The following is a 17,639-nucleotide window of genomic DNA, read 5'->3' on the forward strand; positions in this document are numbered from 1 at the left end:
ATTAATAATAACAGCTCCCTTCTCTGAAGCTCTATAATGGTCTCTCCCACGGAGTACAATCACTAGATATCCCAGTTCAAGTATTCTAAATTCAATTAAGGGCAGAAAAAATATGTTTGAGAGGACTACTGTTAACAGAATTATCAAAAATTACTCAAGCTATGTAATTAAAGTGGTGCAGCAGTGGGGGAAACTCATATGCAAGCAATCTCTAATGATGCATGCACTGATTTTCCTTATTGATGAATCCTACAGAGACCTTTATAGTGCTAAGTAATGGAAGTCATGCAACTGTACATTTTAAGGTATTTGGAACCAATAGCTAGACCCTATTTGCCACAACATAAGTTTACCCCCAAATCTAAACTGCTATTATTTCCCTCCTGAAATAGGAAAGTAGGATTTTCTCTCCATGTAATATATATAAATTATAAAAAGCAAAGAAGAAGCACAGGAAAGACTTTTGTAAGACTTCACATAACAGCATCAGCTGAATGTGAGAGTCAAAATCCACATTAAACTGGACACACTCCACACACCTGTATACTGACCTATATGTGTTTGAGCCATAACATCAGCTAGTCTGTGTGCAGCACCACTGCCTCCACTTTGTGTGGAGGAGGAGGAAGTGGTTGATGTGGTAGAGCCATGGATCGCTTGACTGATCCAGTGTTCCATGTTTATGCTCCCCTGGCTGGAGGTGGGAGTTCCCTGGGAGTCACCCTGGACGGAGCCTTCGTCTTCTGAACCAGAAGAAGTATCTAGTAATTAAAAACAGCTTGTTAGCTTGCAGTGCTTTGGGGTTTTCTTAATAGAAATAACTCATATTCACATCAAAAATCTCAGCGAAGTGCCATGAAGAAAATCTCAGGAAGGTAGGCAAACATAAAGAGAAAAGTGCAGCACTGAAAGCCCTGAAACGAAGTCAGTTACTAACTCTGCACCTCTCCTGCTCTAAGGTCATGGTGTATGTATTATTGTACAAAGAAAAAAGAAGATAATTAAAATTAAAGTCTTCCTTTATAATGTTAAACACAGAATCTTCTGAAGATCTCCAGCCAGCAGAGAATATTAAAAAAAACTTTCCCAAGCTCACTCCACAAAGTCTGTGAGACACTTTTCCAATTGTACAAAGTCCAAACCTCAGTGAAACGGGAGTCTCAGCCAGATTCAGTGAGAAGCATGAGATATGGGGTGTTTTCACAGTCTAGTTAGATAAAAAAGCAGATAAACTTGAAAAGGAATGGCACAACTAATTGCTAAGATAACGTTACATTACATTATTAGGGAATAAACCAGAAAAGTGAAAGGAACTTAGACTGCCATAAAATATGACAAGTTGGCCATAGTTAGGTCCTTGTAAGCCCAAAAGGACCAGTGCAAGCTAAGGTATCACCAAGGGCAAAGCAATCATGTGAACTGTCCCTGTTGACTTTTCCACTACTCAGTTCACCTTCTCTTCAAACACACCTCAGTTAAGCTCAGTGGGCATCAAATGACATTTCCATTACTGTCTATGCTGACAGATTAGCAGTTCATAGCAGCACAAAGAACCATTTTTAAAATTCACATAAAAATAGAGAGATACTCACCTGGAGGTGTGTAGGCATCCATTGATGTTTGCACCACCAATGAACGTCGTTTTGAGGGCATGGGCACTGCCATTTTCCTTTCTTTATGTTTAGCAAGGGCTGCCTGCACTGCTTCTGTGTGGACATCTGCAAGGAAAGAGGTGTGAAGCCAGAGTTAGACAGGAAGGAGCTGTTCTCTGTGCATCCAGCAGACCTGTGCCAGCTGGGCTGACAAGGCACATCCCGTGATGGGAGCCCAGGAACACACAGGATCTCAGAGGAACTGCTGGAGGTCTCCTCTGTACAAAAAGCAGCCACAGTGAAAAGTGCTGTACTAACAAACAAGCCCTCTGAGCTGTGTGATATTCCCAGAACAGTGCTGCAGTATTTGAAGAGCAGGAACATCACTTCCCCAGGGCAAACCTTTATTTAACCTGGAGCCTTCAGTGACCATTGCTGTTTTCAGAGGAACTGTGGTGTATTAACAGTGCCCATTTTTTGGATAAGGTTTCCAATTTACAGAAAAGTCACACAGAGTAAGTGAACAAGAACATTTTCTTGAAGGGTAAAAGGTATGTAAAGTGCCACAGCAGAAATGGCAACAGGTCCCTCATTCCCAAATCCTTCTCCTGCCACTGTCACTTGGCATTATTCACAGAAAAATAAGTACTATGTAGGGCTGGCCTGAGGTGGAATGAGGAAAAAAACACCCTAAGCACAGATCTGGTGCTTTGCAGGCAGGTCATACCAGCCCACTCCACAGTACCCAACAGATCCCTTCTCCTTGGGGAGGTGAACAGCTTCTCTACCTTTCCCATGTATTTATAGCTGCCTGCCTCCCAAAATTTGAAAAAGCCCATCTATCATGTCTAAAATATATGAGTGACTTTTTGATAATGACTTTGTTTTAAGCATTCTTTAATTACGACCATAATTACATATTGAAATAAGTCTGCCTTTAGTTTACTACCTTGCACTGTTTGTCTGCATATTTCAATGGAATTGGGACATTTATTCACATGAGGTGAGTGTATGCAAAAGACATGGCAGCCAACAGGAGTTCCTTGTGGGTAAAGAAGTTGCCACATATATTGACCATCTGATATCTTGCCTTTTGACCAGTTGACAGTGGCCAGCTGTAGAAAATACACCAATTTGTGTGCATGGTTTAGTTGTTCCTATTTGTGGATCAGAAGCACAGTGAATCAGGTCTAACCCAGAGTGATCCCACTGCTGCTGCATCTCCTGGAAGACCCCCCTCAGAGGCTGGGTTGGCAGCACACTGTCATTATCCTACTCCTGTATGGATGTGGTGGCAGCTCTGAACAGGCAATGTGCCCCAAGAAAAGCAACAGGAAAGAGAAGAGTATCTATATATATGTGTGTGTGTGTATATGTGTGTGTATATATATATATATGTATCCTTTTTTAAAGAAGCATTGGTTGAATCACATTTATGTAATTTGTGAGTAACAACCTGGAAGGATGACTAGAAGCATTAGATGATAAGCTGCTGATAAGCTGCAGTGTCTCATTTCCAATAATGGTGTTTCCTATCTTCTGCCAGGGTTTAAGCACCTCTCAGTAGAAGTACAACAGGGAAGAGTAAAAAAAGGCACAATTACCAGCTGCTTCTGTGAGTTGCTTTCTTTTGTTTTAAATCATGAAGAGGGTGAGAATATCAGCAAAGAAAAGCCAACAGCAAAGCTGGGAAACTGTTCTCAAAAGATAAAAGAGCCATGCAGCTGATGGACCAAAATGAAGGCAGAACCAATGCTATCATCGACAGAGAACAATTTCTCTCCTGTCAAGTCATTATTTTTAAGCAGAAAGTTTAAGGCCTTTCTTATTATTAAAAACTGATGAAAAGTTTATGTGAAAAGTATCAGAAAATTTATGTGAAAAGTATCACACTATGAAAATAAGGAATGTAAGTCTTACCTAACGGCATTACCCCAAGATAAATTCCTACCTGCTCACTTCACACCAATGTCAATAAAGTACACAGGACTGAACATGCTCCCTAATAGTTTCTTATCTGTTAAAAAGGGAAAATTCTTGATTTTCCTTCAAAGGACAGCAATTAGATGTCAAGTAGTAAAAAAAAAAAAAGAAAAAAAAAGAGCTTTCCCTTTAAAAAAGCTCAACAAACCAACACTCTACAGTGATTTTTGGAAAAAAATTTTTGAAGAAATTAATTTTGCTGATCAACACAAGAGAGACTATTTGTATATATTATTGCACATAGAACTGTGTTTTAACTGTGTCAGAAGGGAGAAGAAATTCTGCCAAAAATTTTTAAAGGAGGACAGCTAACAGAAAATCATTAAAATGCTTAGTGACAGCTGGATGCTGAATCAGAACTTGTGAATTCTTTGATTTCCTTTTTGATGCTGTTTTGATATAAGAAGGTAGACTCATCTGCTTAATTAAAAACACTCTGCAGGGTTTTAATTTTCAAATGAGTCCACAGGAGCCCAGGAATTGAATTGTTTTCCTAATAAGGCACATTCTTGATGTGTTTATTTGTAATGGGCTACCATGGAATAAACCACACTATAGATAGCTTAAAAAAACCCAAACCCAAAACCTCACAGGAAAGCAAAACAATGTCAAAGATAAGAAACTCTGAATAAACAAGAGGGAAGCTGGTTGGGAAGAAGGAACATACACACCTGCTCCCAGCCCAGCCTGCTAGCTCAAATATTTAGAAGGCATTACTCAGATTATGGAGGCTACCAAAAAACTCTTGGGCACATGTCTAGAAAATGCTGAGGACAGATAATCCAGAGATGGTCCAGGGAGCATCAACAAGAGTTTACAGGGTTTTGGGGTGAGAGGAATAAAATGCAGCAATAACAGTCAAGCTTGGGTGAAGAATCTTTTCACAATGTTCTCTCTCAGGAATAAAACTCTTGGCTCAACAAAGTTTCTCTAGGCATATAAAGAATGGCTAAGGAATGGGGTAAAGAATTAATAACAGCCTATATAGAATCTATGTTCTTCCTTTTGAATGAAAGCCTTTTGGTGGGTTCTGAAGATGCTCTTAACCTGTCTGGACAGCCTTGTACAGAGGGGGACTTGGCTAAGCTATGAACAGCCTTCAAGCCCTTCATGCCTCAAGATCAAGACCCAAATATTGAGAAATAGAGAGGTGAGGGAAAGCCAGACTGATACTTCAGAATTAAATTTGAGAGCAAAGCATGGGTTTCAATATCTATCCTATAACCACAGCAAGACAGAAATCAGTAAGGAGGTTTGTTCCCAGCAAATATCAGCTTTAGATATGACTTTGCATACACATACTTTGCTTTTCCCTAGGTTTTAGCTTTGTTTTTCTGATCTACAAACCAACTTTGCTTATGTAGCACAAGGAATGTTAACCAAAATGCAACTAATAATCTCTTATTGTACTTTCATGAAGCATGGATTTAAATCCAAGTTGAAACATACAATCATCACCAGCATCCATGGTAATCTGCTTCTCATGAATTTCAGCAGGGGTGTGGTAGCTCTTTCCCTTTACCTCAGTCAAAGATGGGCCATGGTGTCCATCATATTGTATGTAATTCACTGCTCCTCAAAGCTGTCCCTAACAGCGACTGAAAAAATACAAGGAGACTTGCAACAGGAATTTATACAACAGGAACTTTCTTGTTCTCTAAAAAAAGGAAACCACATTTGAGCTGCACATTGGGACAAAGTAAGAAGACATATCCAAGTTCCTTTGGGACAGGAAACTGTTATCCCCCCAAATCCCATCATCACAAAGCAGTTTGTATTCTCCACACATGACACACAGCATCAGCAGGAACATCACATTAGAATTTCAAACCATCTCTGGTAGGATGATGCCCCTGTCTTGCAGGTCCGATAAAAGTGTCTGAATTCCTTCTCAATCTATCCTGGCATGCTCAAACTAACTGAATTCATACTGTGATTGAGTATTGCTATAAAACACAGATTTCTCATTAATTTTTCCTGAAAAAGTTGTTCAAGTATGAAACCTTGGTCCAGAAACTACACAGAGAGATGCCTGCATAAAAAAAAAAATCATTAAAAGAACACTTCTTCTGTCTTTCTTTAGAGTGTTGCTAGCTGTAATTTCTCACCTACTATAAACTTCTGATAGAGTTTCAAACAGAAATATACCTTGATGTAATTGCACTCAAACCTTCTGAGTGGAAGGCTTTTTCTAAGTGGAAAAATCATGCTTTTAGGTGAAATGTTCTTTCATGTGACATTCTAACTACACTGTTATAGCTGATAAAATGACTCCAGATCCTGACCCTTCAAAGTTCTCCTGTAGGTAAAAAAAATCATTTTACTCTTCCCACCCGGCTTTTTCCACAAGAATGTCTTAACAGAAAATCTAGAGCATAGAGTAAAATATCATTACCCCTGTCTACAGTAGTGGGAAGTAAGGCACAGTGGTCCTTCACTTTTTTAGCTTGGCCAACCACGCATTGAATCCAATTTGTGTGTTTGTACTCAAAGAATCATTAAATGGCAAAGAGCAAAGCACCAAGCTTGGGAAAGCTCACTTTTTAACTTGTGCTCATTGCTTAACACCAATCAACCTGGTGTTCAGCATTCAACCTGACATATTTCTTATGGGCTGCAAACTGCAGACACAACAGCTCTGTCCCCAGTCTTCTCCCTGTTGCATTCAAGCATTTTTACTTGTTTATTCTCTTCCTTTAATTTCTATGACAGGACAGAAAGGGCAATCATACTTTTGGGAATAAAGTCAGTAAGTGAAATAGAGAGGAAGTGGAACTGTAAAAACAAGCAGGTGGTAGAAAGAAAGTTTCCATTTAAAGAGCTAATGATCTGTTATTGTACAATATGAGATGAGGTCTCAAAACCAAGGGCAGAGAAATTAAAACTGGCACAGAGAATGAGGGTCTGCAAGTTCAGACTTCCAGAGTGATGACCTATGGCTTTGGCCAACAAGCTCCATAAGCAGAACCTCTGCACTGCTGCAAATTCCTCATGCCATCAGCAGGATGAATGGCCCAGCTGTCCTGGGAGGTGCTCTGCTGAGTGCAGTCACTCTTTTCATCTGGTTTATCTCACAACTTGGCACAATGGGGTGCTCCTGGCCTGACTGGAAAGGCTTGCAAAAAAAAGCCAACCCCACTAAAACAGACATTACTGCACAGACACAGCTTGCTATGGACACCCTCCTCAAATGAGGTGACTGAGTGACAGAAGATAGGGACAGAGTAGGGTTCACTGCTGATAGGTGGGCAGTGGTCAAAGGTCAAATAGTAATGCCCAGAAATACAGAAATAAACCCTATAAACACAATAATTTCAGACTGCTGATACTTTTGACTCCTTGTTCACAGTGTTCTTTAACCATTTATTCCATATGCTGTCCTGAAATCTTTCTTGGAGGGGAACACTACAAATTTATTTTATTCAGAAGTTAAGCTGGATGGTTTTAACTGGCTCTGGGATAATATGTCTCTCTGGAATTTTTCATGAAGCCTTTTTTGGGGAACATACTTTCTCTCCTCCTTGCACAAATATATGCATAGAAGTGGAGACTTCCTTCTATGACAAGCTGCCCTCTCCTACTCATTTCCTTTAGGGAAGACAGTATGTATGATCCTTTTAGGCTCAGCTGTCTCCACAAGCAAATCAGTCTTCTTATCCTGAAGCAAAAAACAATTGTTGTGTGATGAACAAGGCCAGCCATTTCCTGCTCCACATGTGGAGCCCTGCTGCAGCATTTCATGTTTCTCTACAGCTGCTAGGAGAGCACTCTTCCAAAGAATGCATTCTCATTTGGCATGGAGCATAATCCTGACTCACCCTACCCCTTCCACCCAATGAACAGGGATGCCCCATTCCTTACTTGGGCCAGAGACAGTGTCCTTTAAAGCTCTGAATTGCAACTCAGACATTTGAAATATGCTGCAAATTCCTAGTCCTCCTAAAGACTTTTGCAGCTTTTAGCAAATGAACTTGCTCTTTTTTCTTTAGATCTTCTATTTTAAAAGAACAAAAACCTATTCAACAAATTACAGTTGCATTCTCCCTCAAAGTAGAGGGCTTATTAGGTTTTTTTTTTCCTACATAAGTTTAACTTGCCTCAGCAGCTTCCTTTATTCAATATTAGCTGCATTTGCTCCATAGGCATGTCAAACACTCAAAATACTGTAAGCAAAGCAGTGCCTCCTCAGAGACCAGGGATCTGGGTATGAGCTCTGCACAGATCACAGAACAGGGTGCTCCTCCCACGGCCAGCAACAGCTACATTAAAAAATTCCACATTATAAAACTGTTCCTCACAGCCCTTGCATAAAATGCCTCAGCACACAAAAGAACAACATTATCTTCTTTTGTGCTTAAATCAGGTCTTGCCACTGTGTGTCAAGCAGTTCTCCTGCATCTCATTTACCACGCAGCCCTGTCTCTTTTTGAGACAAGGAATTAGACTGGCTGTAGAAAGGAGTCATGCATTGCTAGAATCAAGATTTTAGAATCTGTTTCTGATAAAATGTATTCCTTCTTCTAGTTTTGCTCATGTTTTCAGTTTTTCAGGAATTACAAAAGCCTTCATATGCAATCACCAGCAGTTTAAGAAACACAAATATGAAAAAACAAGCTGTTGCCTAATTTTTTCTGTACAGATGCAGAATTACCTAACAGAGTCCCTACCATCTTCTGCAGCCTGGTTTGCCTGTTGTGAGGTAATGGTACTGCTTCCATCCCTCCTTTCAGGGAATGTGCTCCTGAAACAATAAAACTGCCTGGAGATAAACCTAGTTGTGATCTGAATCCATCCATCTCTTCTGTTTCTTCCTTTTGGCTCATGCAATTCCAATTCTCATTCCTCTCCCCTGAACTCTGTCTTTTTTTTTTTTTCTTGTTTTGAGCTAGCCATTGGAAACAATCTTTATTCCTCTGCATTAGCAGCCAATTCCTGGTAACATGATGGATGACACAACTGGGAGTAACACAGACCTAAGCCCTGAGAAGATTTAGACTCCTTGCTTGTTACAGGATAGCCCTCAAACACAACTAACTCACTCAGAGAATGGCAGATTATCAAGATCAAGAAGGCTGATGCTCTGCTCTAATGAGTTGAGAATACCAAAGGATTTTTAATTAGAGGTTATTTAGGTACATATAATACCTAGTTATGTCTCATTTATATTGCAGTAGAGGATCAGCCCTGAAGTCAGACATTTAACATTTAACAAATAAGTAAAACCACAAATAAATCTCTGTCATAGGGAAGCAAGCATCTGGGATGGCATCAAGGAAAACAGCTGGAGGAACAGACAGAGGAGCCAATGGGAGCAAGGCCATTTTCTGCTGCATCAACACAGAGTGCAACAGAATAATCAAAACAATTTCTAGTTATTACAGGGAAACAGCTGATACTATAGGAAAACAGCATTATCAAAGGTGAATTTTGGCTGAAAATTCTGCATAAGACAATGGTAAGTATAGCAATTGTATGCTAAGTAATTATACAGAGAGAAGGTTGGTAATTGCTGTCTTACAGGAAACCAGTAGTTGAAAGCATGAAAGTTGCTTCTGAGTTTAATCAGACCTTTGTCAGAGCTACCATGGAGACAAAGGAAACACTAAGAATTCATTTCCTAATAAGCAGCCTGTAAATACTCTGAATAGAGATAACTTGGTAGCTACATTTATTGGAAATGCAATCAGGACATGCTAAATAGGGTGAAACATGGTAAATGTGGTATCATCAGAACAGATTACAGTTGGGTTTTGTCTTTTCATTGTCCTGGCTGACATCACTCAGTTATTTTCAGGCAGAACCAGGGCAAGTGATTTCATAAAAATTCTGCTGTGTTCATCCAACACAGATCAGTCCCTTGGAAATCATCTCACCCCTGGGAATGCAGAAGTGAGTCCATATAAAAACAGATCTTTGCTGGGGGTGATGCTATAATGAAGCAGTCTCAGAATACTTTCACAATCTCTCTGAGTATTAAGACAGGAAAGCACATGGCCCAAACTGTGTGACACCTAATTTCTCTCCATCTGGAAGCAGGTGTGCTATTAATTCTGAAATATGGCATTCACAACAGCCAACACATGACTGAATGCAAGAACAGCTGCTCTAAGATAATTCTCATTTATAGGAGGGCTGTGGAGGTTACTAACAGAAATAAACTGTTGCTTACCTTTCAAAAAACAACTTATGTGTGCAAGTTTCAGCCTTTGGGATATTTAAGCTATATATATTAGGCCTCTGGCTTCACTGGGAACTGGGATACATGGAGATGCAAGGGAAACTTCTGCTGTCTTTTCATAAATTTGGGCCTCAGTTTTGTTGATCTGTTCCATGTTTTGGCAGTTAAAGGTCAGTGCTTTAGAAAAGATGTGCATTCCCATGAATGTGCCACTGCAAAAGGCTTGGCTTTTCAGGATGCTGCAGCCAACAAGCCCCCCTGGTGCTGGAAGCTGCTCCTTGCACTCCCTGAAGGGCTGTGCCATCCTTCAGCCAATGCTGAGCACCTCCTGAGCATCCTCCACCCCCACCTGCTGCACACATGCACAAACCAGATGCTTGGTATGTCCTCACATGGTCAGAAAGCTAAACTCTGAGGAAGAGGAGCATGGCTGTCATCTCCCACTTTGGCTGGCACAGCAGTAATCCATAATTCTGGGTGGAAGGGAGAGAGGAGCTGAACACATGGCTGGGAAAGCTGGATGGGCAGGATGGGAAGCACAGAGCTCACATGCTGGAAACAGAGGCCACCAAAACAACACACTGAACTCTCTGACTCCACAGCTGGTTCTGCATAGTTTTTGCTTTAATTTGGATTCTTCAGGTAGAATAATAAAGTTAATTTTAAAATGTTTTTCTCAAAACTCTGAGTTTTAAAATTGTATTGGCTCTACTCATAAGTGAAATAAAACCCCAACATGCAGGTCTCCCACTAATAATTTCCATCCCTCCATTTATTTATTGTCCCATTTGTAATGCACTCTGGAAGTCAGCTTCACACAGTGATCTCATCTCAGACCCCCTTACTATGCAATCTGAACTAAACTAACTTTATATTTGTTTCTCTCCAGAGATCCTCAAATAATTTTTCTCAAGAGCTCTATACTTATCCTCACAAACTTTTTCTGCTGGGTCAAAAGCAAGGATGTGGTCATATAAATTACATATTTGCCAGCATTTTTCTTCAACTTCTTTTTTTTGTCCTGATTGAGTTGTAGCTTGAAATTTGTAAGCAAGCTAAATCAGATAGGAGTTTAATTAATTTTTGAATAAGTCTGTTTACAGCTAGGTTAATGATTTCAAATTAACTTCTACAAGTAACCCTCACTCAAATTTAGGGTTAAAATATCATTTGTTTTATGATCAGTCACATGAACATTTATATGCAGTCCCATTCTAATAGATAGCACATTAAACACATTTTCCTTTCCCCTTATTCTTTGGAGAAATGCTAAATGATGAGGGTTCAATAAAAATATTCCTCAAATCTTCCCATTCCATCCTTTAGCATGCACAGCTCTCATAACGTCATAATGCAATTATTTTTTGTCAGTTCTGGCAGGATTGCAGAACAAGATCTTGAACATCCTTTCAAAACCACAAAATATAAGTTACCTGTATATTTTCAAATCACCATGAGGTAAGCTGTAAAGACACAAAATGTGACCAGCCTTTGTTAGGGTTCATGCACACACCTACCTCATGGTAAATGAGAACAAATCATGGTGAGGCAGGTACTGAAGCTCCTAGAGCAGAGCAGCTCAGCTAAGAAAGGACTGGTGCCAGCATCTCCAGAACTTGGGTCTACAGGGAATGTTCTTTCATTCCTAATTATCACATTTCAAATGAGCCTCAAACCTGGCCTGGGATGATTTGTTCCGAAGTTTAACAATTTCATGCTCAGATAAATTGTGCTGTCTTTTCCCCTCTGAAGACCAGTGTGGGAAAGGTGGCTCAGGAATTTGAGCTGTGAGAGGTGTAGTTAGGGTGCATTTGCAGTATCTCCAAGTATCTCCTATGTTAAGATGTCTTTTAAAAGGAGCACTGAGTGCACTTGGAAAATGGGCTGCTCCCTGCAGTGATGGGATCCCTGGGACAGGGGCTGACACCTCTCCAAGGATGGTGTGCCAGACCAATTTTTTCTTTCTCGCCTCCACCACCTCAATTATGGGGGAAAAAGCCACCAGAAGTGCCACAAGGGAGGTACTCTCCCAGCTGGGAGTGCAAGTACCACAGCCACCCTACAGCCCCTACTCTTCCTCCATGCTACCACTGAGAGATGCTGATTCCACAAATGGCATTTCTCAAAACAGTCCATTTCTCAGCCCCCAGCTCTGTGCTCACCTGCTGCTGTGCCTTTAAAACCTGTTCACTGAGTCCATGGAGTGCAGGTGCTCTCTCTTGCTGGTCTTACTTCTAGGACACCATGAACCTCCAGACACAAGGCAGCACAATTCCACTCATGCTGCTACTTCCCGTATCATTCCTGACATCTGGTAAACTCCATTTTTAGAGCTCACCGGTCTCACTTCTCTTAAGGATTACACTGGCAGTGCTCTGGTCATCTTCAAGAGCTATTACAAAGTTCATGAGAAACACAATTGATAACCATGGTCCAACCCATTTGTCCCATTCTTATCTCATCAGAGGAGAATTCTGGTACAGTAGAAACCATAGAGACACCTCATGCCTAACACATCCACGTGCCTTTGAATATATTACACCACATTCCCTAGAAATTAGTGTTGCTCTTTTGTTAGTTTTTAGATTTTATTGGTGCACATTTTTTATGTTATCCATTCTGGTTTTAGGTGGGTTTTTATTATTGACAAGCGTGGAAACAGTAAAAGCCAGGTCCTGGCACACGAGAAGGTGCTCTGGTTTTCAGCATTGGGATAGAGAACTCAAGCTTCTTGCTTTGGCCTCATCTAAAGGCCACAGGGTGTCCTTTTGGGAAAATGGAAGTTGGAAAGGACCTGGTGTTTCAGCTCCTTTGTGTGTTGATCCCAGCTGAGGGAGGATAACACACCTGCTCTCCAGAAAGCTGCTGAAGGTCTCTGAGGGAGAGCTGCTCTCTGAACCCCACAGACCATGACCAGCTGGGACACAAAGAACTGGGGGACATTTATGGTGACCAAGAGCACAATTTCTGATGCCAAGGAGCTGCCCAGCTGCCCAGGGCTCTGTCACTGGCGGGGCCCCAGCAGCTGCTGCTGTACTGCACTGCAGCCTTTACGTGGCAGCAGAGCCCAGCTCAGCTCCAGCCACCACCACAGCAGCCACAGGCAAGGGCCAAGCTCAGGCAGGATGGCCACCACAGGGCTACACTGCAGAGGGGGTTTTAAGCACCAAAAAGACCATTCTTCCAAAAGCAAGGCAGCTGACATGATGGCACTTTAAATAATGGTGGCAGAAACTTCACGTTCTCCTGTGAGGGTTTTCAGTGTTAGCAAGAGCAGAATGCAGCCACTGCCAGCAGGGAGCAAACAGGGACCCAGTGACAGCGTGGAGGGACAAGAGCCTCTGAAAATGTCAGTCTTCAGCTGAGTTAGCTCATTCAGACAGCACAGCAGCAGTGTGAAAGCTGGGCTGTTCAGGCTAACCCCTTGCATAGTCCACCACATAACTTCCATCTCCTTATCTCAACACACTATTCCAAATCCATGGATCTGCAGCTTCCAAAAGTACCCAAGAAACCAAGCTCCTAAATGGCACCAAGGAAACAAAAGCTGTATGGCCAACTGCAGCTACATCTCCATGTCCATCATTCACTCATGCTCCAGTCTGAGCCTGACTCTGCAGTCCCATAGCAGAGCGAGCCCAGGGCTGACATCTATTCCACATGCAGAGTGCTGGGCAAGCCAGCATTCCTGCGCCTGAGCTTTCCTGCCTGAACATCCACTGCGCCAGAAAAGCCTCTTGGCAAAAGTTCCTGATCCAGCCTTCAGCACCATTTGGCTTCAGTGTCATCCTGAGCCCCCAGATAATGTTATAGCACAAGGAATGGCAGTTGCGAAGAGAAAAACATTGCCATGATCTACACTTGGCAAACCTTTCCAAATACTGTTTCCAAATGTGGAAATACTGAGATATTTTTTTAAATCAGTAGTAAACAAATCAAGGAATGCTTTTGGATTAATATCAGCTAAACTATTTGCCACATTTGTATAAAATAAATAATATCCCTTCACCCTGCACTAATTCAGTTACTACACTTTATAGCATTTTCTATTTCTTTAGACATCTGAAAAATGATCAAAGCTGACATTTTGAAACATTGTGGTTTCAGGCTCCCTTCCTGTATAAAAAGAAGCAGCCAGGAAATTTTAAACCTTTTTGGTTTTAAAGAATTAGACTAAATTTCCAGTGCAGGCTGAATTCTCAAATCCAATTATCTTGAAACAAAAAATATCCCAGGAACATTTAAGGAAAAAAATAGTGTCCACAAACTCAAGTCTCAATTTTATTTAGAATATAAAATCATAGAAAGCTGGTTTTTGAAATTATAGTGCTGAAAAATTTGGTTACAACATTAATGAAATAATAATATTAACAAAGATTGAAGTAAGAAAACAGGTAGGGATTAAAAATGTCACATTTTGACATTTTGCATAATACAAGAGAATAAGTTGAAGGTGATATTAGTGGCAGCAATGATTTTGAGTCTCCAAAGAGAGTTCATTAACAATCTTTGCTGACATCTAAATCCACATAAAAAGCAAAGGCATGGAAGGAGAACTGGATGACTTTCAGAATCTTAGACTTCCAATTAGGAAAACCTTACCAAGAAGAGACAGAGAAGGACTTTGATCAGAGTTGGAATGGGAAATTTATTTGCAGATGTTAATTGAAATAAACTGTGCAAAAACACTAAGGAAGGGAAATATTTTCCTAGATGGGAATTCCTTATTGGTTAAAGAGTGTGTATTCATTTTGTTTTGGGCTTTTTCCAAGTAGATGTGCCAAATATGATAACAAACACTCAATCTGGGTAACAGCTAGCATCTAACAATCACAATGTGATCAGAGCAGAGATGCTGAAGTATTAAGCACAGCAAAACAACAAGCCAAACAAAGACTTCTACCTGAAGCAAATCTGAATCTGAAAACATGATAACCAGAATGAAATCTGACTTGCAAGTCTGCAACCTACAGTAATAATTGAGTAATTAAGAGAGCATGAAAGAAACAGACTTCTGATCTCACAGGGACAGTACGTAGAAGGGGAGGATATAGTTCAGGATTGTTTGTTGGTTTTTTTATCCAGGGTCAAACATTGCACTGTATCTTAGCAAAGCTCCTCTGGAAGTAAATTTGAAGATGATCTGATACTTTTAAAAATTGAAATGTATACCTACATTTACTTTCACTGAAATTTGCTACATTTGGGTTTCTTTTGAGTGAGTGAAGATGCAGGAGTTGTTCAAACCAGTTTGCTGGAGAGCTCGTTGCCTTGCTGAGGAGTCATGCTATACAGCAACCAAGCTAGGAATTCAAAGCCTTGCCAGAAGTCCCAAAATACTGTCAAGCTTCTCAGTTTTAACACTGAGGACATTTTCAGAGCAGCAAGATCTGAATTTATAGTATAGTCCTGACTCTCCTAAAGTGACACTCCTGCACTAATATCATGTACCATTTCACTGAACAAATGCCTTCCTTTTAAGGCAGCAACTGAAAGCAAGAGGCAGCAACACCAACTGAACACTCTTGGGGTCTCAGAAGAAGCACAAAATGAAGATATGCAGGATGTCTCCCTTTGCCCATCCCCAAACTGACTCATGTCTCCCAAACCAACTCAACATCTTCATGTACAAATGACAAACACAGCTCAAGCAGACTTTCAACTCACAGTCAAATGCTCTTGTTTTTAACAGAACTGCTCTGGAGAGTCACAGCTTGGAGATTTGAGGACCATGTGTTGAACGCCCACAAATTAGACAAGTTCAGGAATAGCATTTTTTTACCTATTTAAAAACTGGGTAGAAATCAGACCATTTATAGTGTAATGTTGGAGAAGCTTCTAGGAGCTTATATATCAAGGAATTATTATGCAGATACCACAACCATTATTCAACAAAAAATTGGCAACATCTACAGTATGAACCCAGGGTTTCTGAGGGGAGGAAAGAGTTTTAAAAATTTATCAGAATGGTCTGGACACACATGAACTTTCTCTGCCACATTTATCATTTAATTTTCCTTTAAATGGGACTGGCAAGCTCTTTGACTAATGGAATGAATCAGAGATATGTTACAAAAGGTTTAATAAGGAGTTCTCCACAATTTTCTGGTTGTGTCAGCACAATGAGTCTGCCTGCATCCAGCAAGAGGCATCTCTCAAACACAATCCAGAGCCTCCACAGTCAAAGTTACTCTCCTTGAGACCCTCCACAGACGCTGGCATCTGATTCTCAGCTCACCAGGGTCTCTCTGCCACAAAGGTTGGTGGGTGCTGCTGTCTATGGCTCCCCAATTCTTCCTAATTACACCTTCAAAGGTAGGAGTAAAGAAGTTTCAGAGCTCACTTTTCCTTTATGGAGTCACAAAATTGTTAAGGTTGGAAAAGACAACATTATCCAGACCAACCATCAACCCAGCACCACCATGTCCACTACTCAACCACATCCCCAAGTGCCACATGCACGTGCCTTTTGAACACTTTCAGGGATGGTCATTCCACCCTGGGAATGCCTGTTCCAATGGTTGACAACTCTTTTGGTACCTTCCCTGGCACAACTTGAGGCCATTTCCTCTTGTTCTGTCTCTTGTTACTTGTGAGGAGAGGCTGAACCCCACCTTTCTCCAGTTTCCTTCCAGGGAGTTGTAGAGAGTGATAAGGTCTCCCCAGAGCCCCCTTTTCTTCAGGGTAAACACCCCCAGCTCCCTCAGCTGCTCCTCATAAGACTCGTGCTCCAGACCCTTTGCCAGTTTCACTGCCCTTCTCTGGACATGCTCCAACCCCTCAATGTCTTTCTTGTTGTGAGAAGCCATTATAAACCAGTTTTAAACCAATCACTTCCTTCACTTTGTGTTATATCTGGAGCAGTATCACGGAGAAAGTCGGATCCCATTCACTTGGAAATGAGTTATTACCCTTCTGTTCAGCTCTGAAATTAATTTTATCTTCCTTTAATCAGTGCTTCTATTTAGGGCATAATGATGTTCCCAACTTGCTATACTGCAAATTAAATATTTTTCTTATAGTATTACCAAACTAGAATCAGTACAGTGAAATTCAGCTGTGCCACAGAACCACAGACTGGAGCAGGTCAGCAGGAACCTCTGGAGACCATCCAGTCCAACTCCCTGCTCTGGGCAGGGTCATCTACAGCACACTGCTTGGGGCCACATCCAGTAGGGTTTTTAATAGCTCCAGGAACGGAGACACCACAATTTCTCTTGGCAACCTGTGCCAGTGGAGAAAAAAAAGCTTTTTTCTTAGGCTTAAATCAATTTTTTCATATTTGAATGAGTCTGCATCCAGCAAGAGGCATCTCTCAAACAAAATCCAGAGCCTCCACAGTCAAATTTACTCCTCAAGACCCTCCATAACCATCAAGTCCTGGCTTCTGACTCTCAGCTCACCAGGGTCTCTCTGCCACAAAGGTTGGTGGGTGCTCTCTATGGCTCCCTAATTCTGCAGCTGCAAGAGGGGCAGCACCAGATGAACCAGTCTGTGGCCTCAGCCTGCTGTCTAAGAAGGATGCTCATACTGCAGCAGCCCCTGAAGCAGTTCAAAAAGCTGAGCACACCTAACCTCCATTGAGGTAAGGTGTAGTACATGCAGTTTACACCTTCAAAGGTTAAGAGTTTCAGAGCTGCCCAGATCCCTCTGAATGGCATTACACATGTGCTACATCAACTGCTCCTTCCAATTTGGTATCATCTGCCAGTGGGTGAAGAGGGCAGTGTCTCACCTGCAAAGTCACTAATGAAGTTATTAAGGGGTACAGGAGCCCAGGGGTACTCACTCCCTACAGTACCCATCAGAGACTGGGGTCCAGCTGGACTTTGTGTCACTGAACTCAATTTCAGCCAATTTTCAGACCATCTCGCTGTCCACTTATC

The 17,639-nt window shown here is 41.3% G+C and overlaps 1 protein-coding gene across 6 annotated transcripts in view; it reads right to left on the reverse strand.

The window, feature by feature from the left end:
* Window positions 1-17,639, reverse strand: part of DIP2C (disco interacting protein 2 homolog C) — a 310,631-nt gene that overhangs the window by 114,549 nt on the left and 178,443 nt on the right. For all 6 annotated transcript variants that reach the window (XM_077192803.1, XM_077192765.1, XM_077192933.1 and 3 more), the window contains 2 exons: window positions 1,593-1,718; window positions 552-761 (listed from right to left, as the gene is read on the reverse strand). In XM_077192803.1, coding sequence (XP_077048918.1) covers window positions 552-761; window positions 1,593-1,718 — 336 coding nt within the window. The remainder of the gene's footprint in view (window positions 1-551; window positions 762-1,592; window positions 1,719-17,639) is intronic.

This window comes from Agelaius phoeniceus, chromosome 1 (genome assembly GCF_051311805.1).
Source record: "Agelaius phoeniceus isolate bAgePho1 chromosome 1, bAgePho1.hap1, whole genome shotgun sequence".
NCBI lineage: Eukaryota > Metazoa > Chordata > Aves > Passeriformes > Icteridae > Agelaius > Agelaius phoeniceus.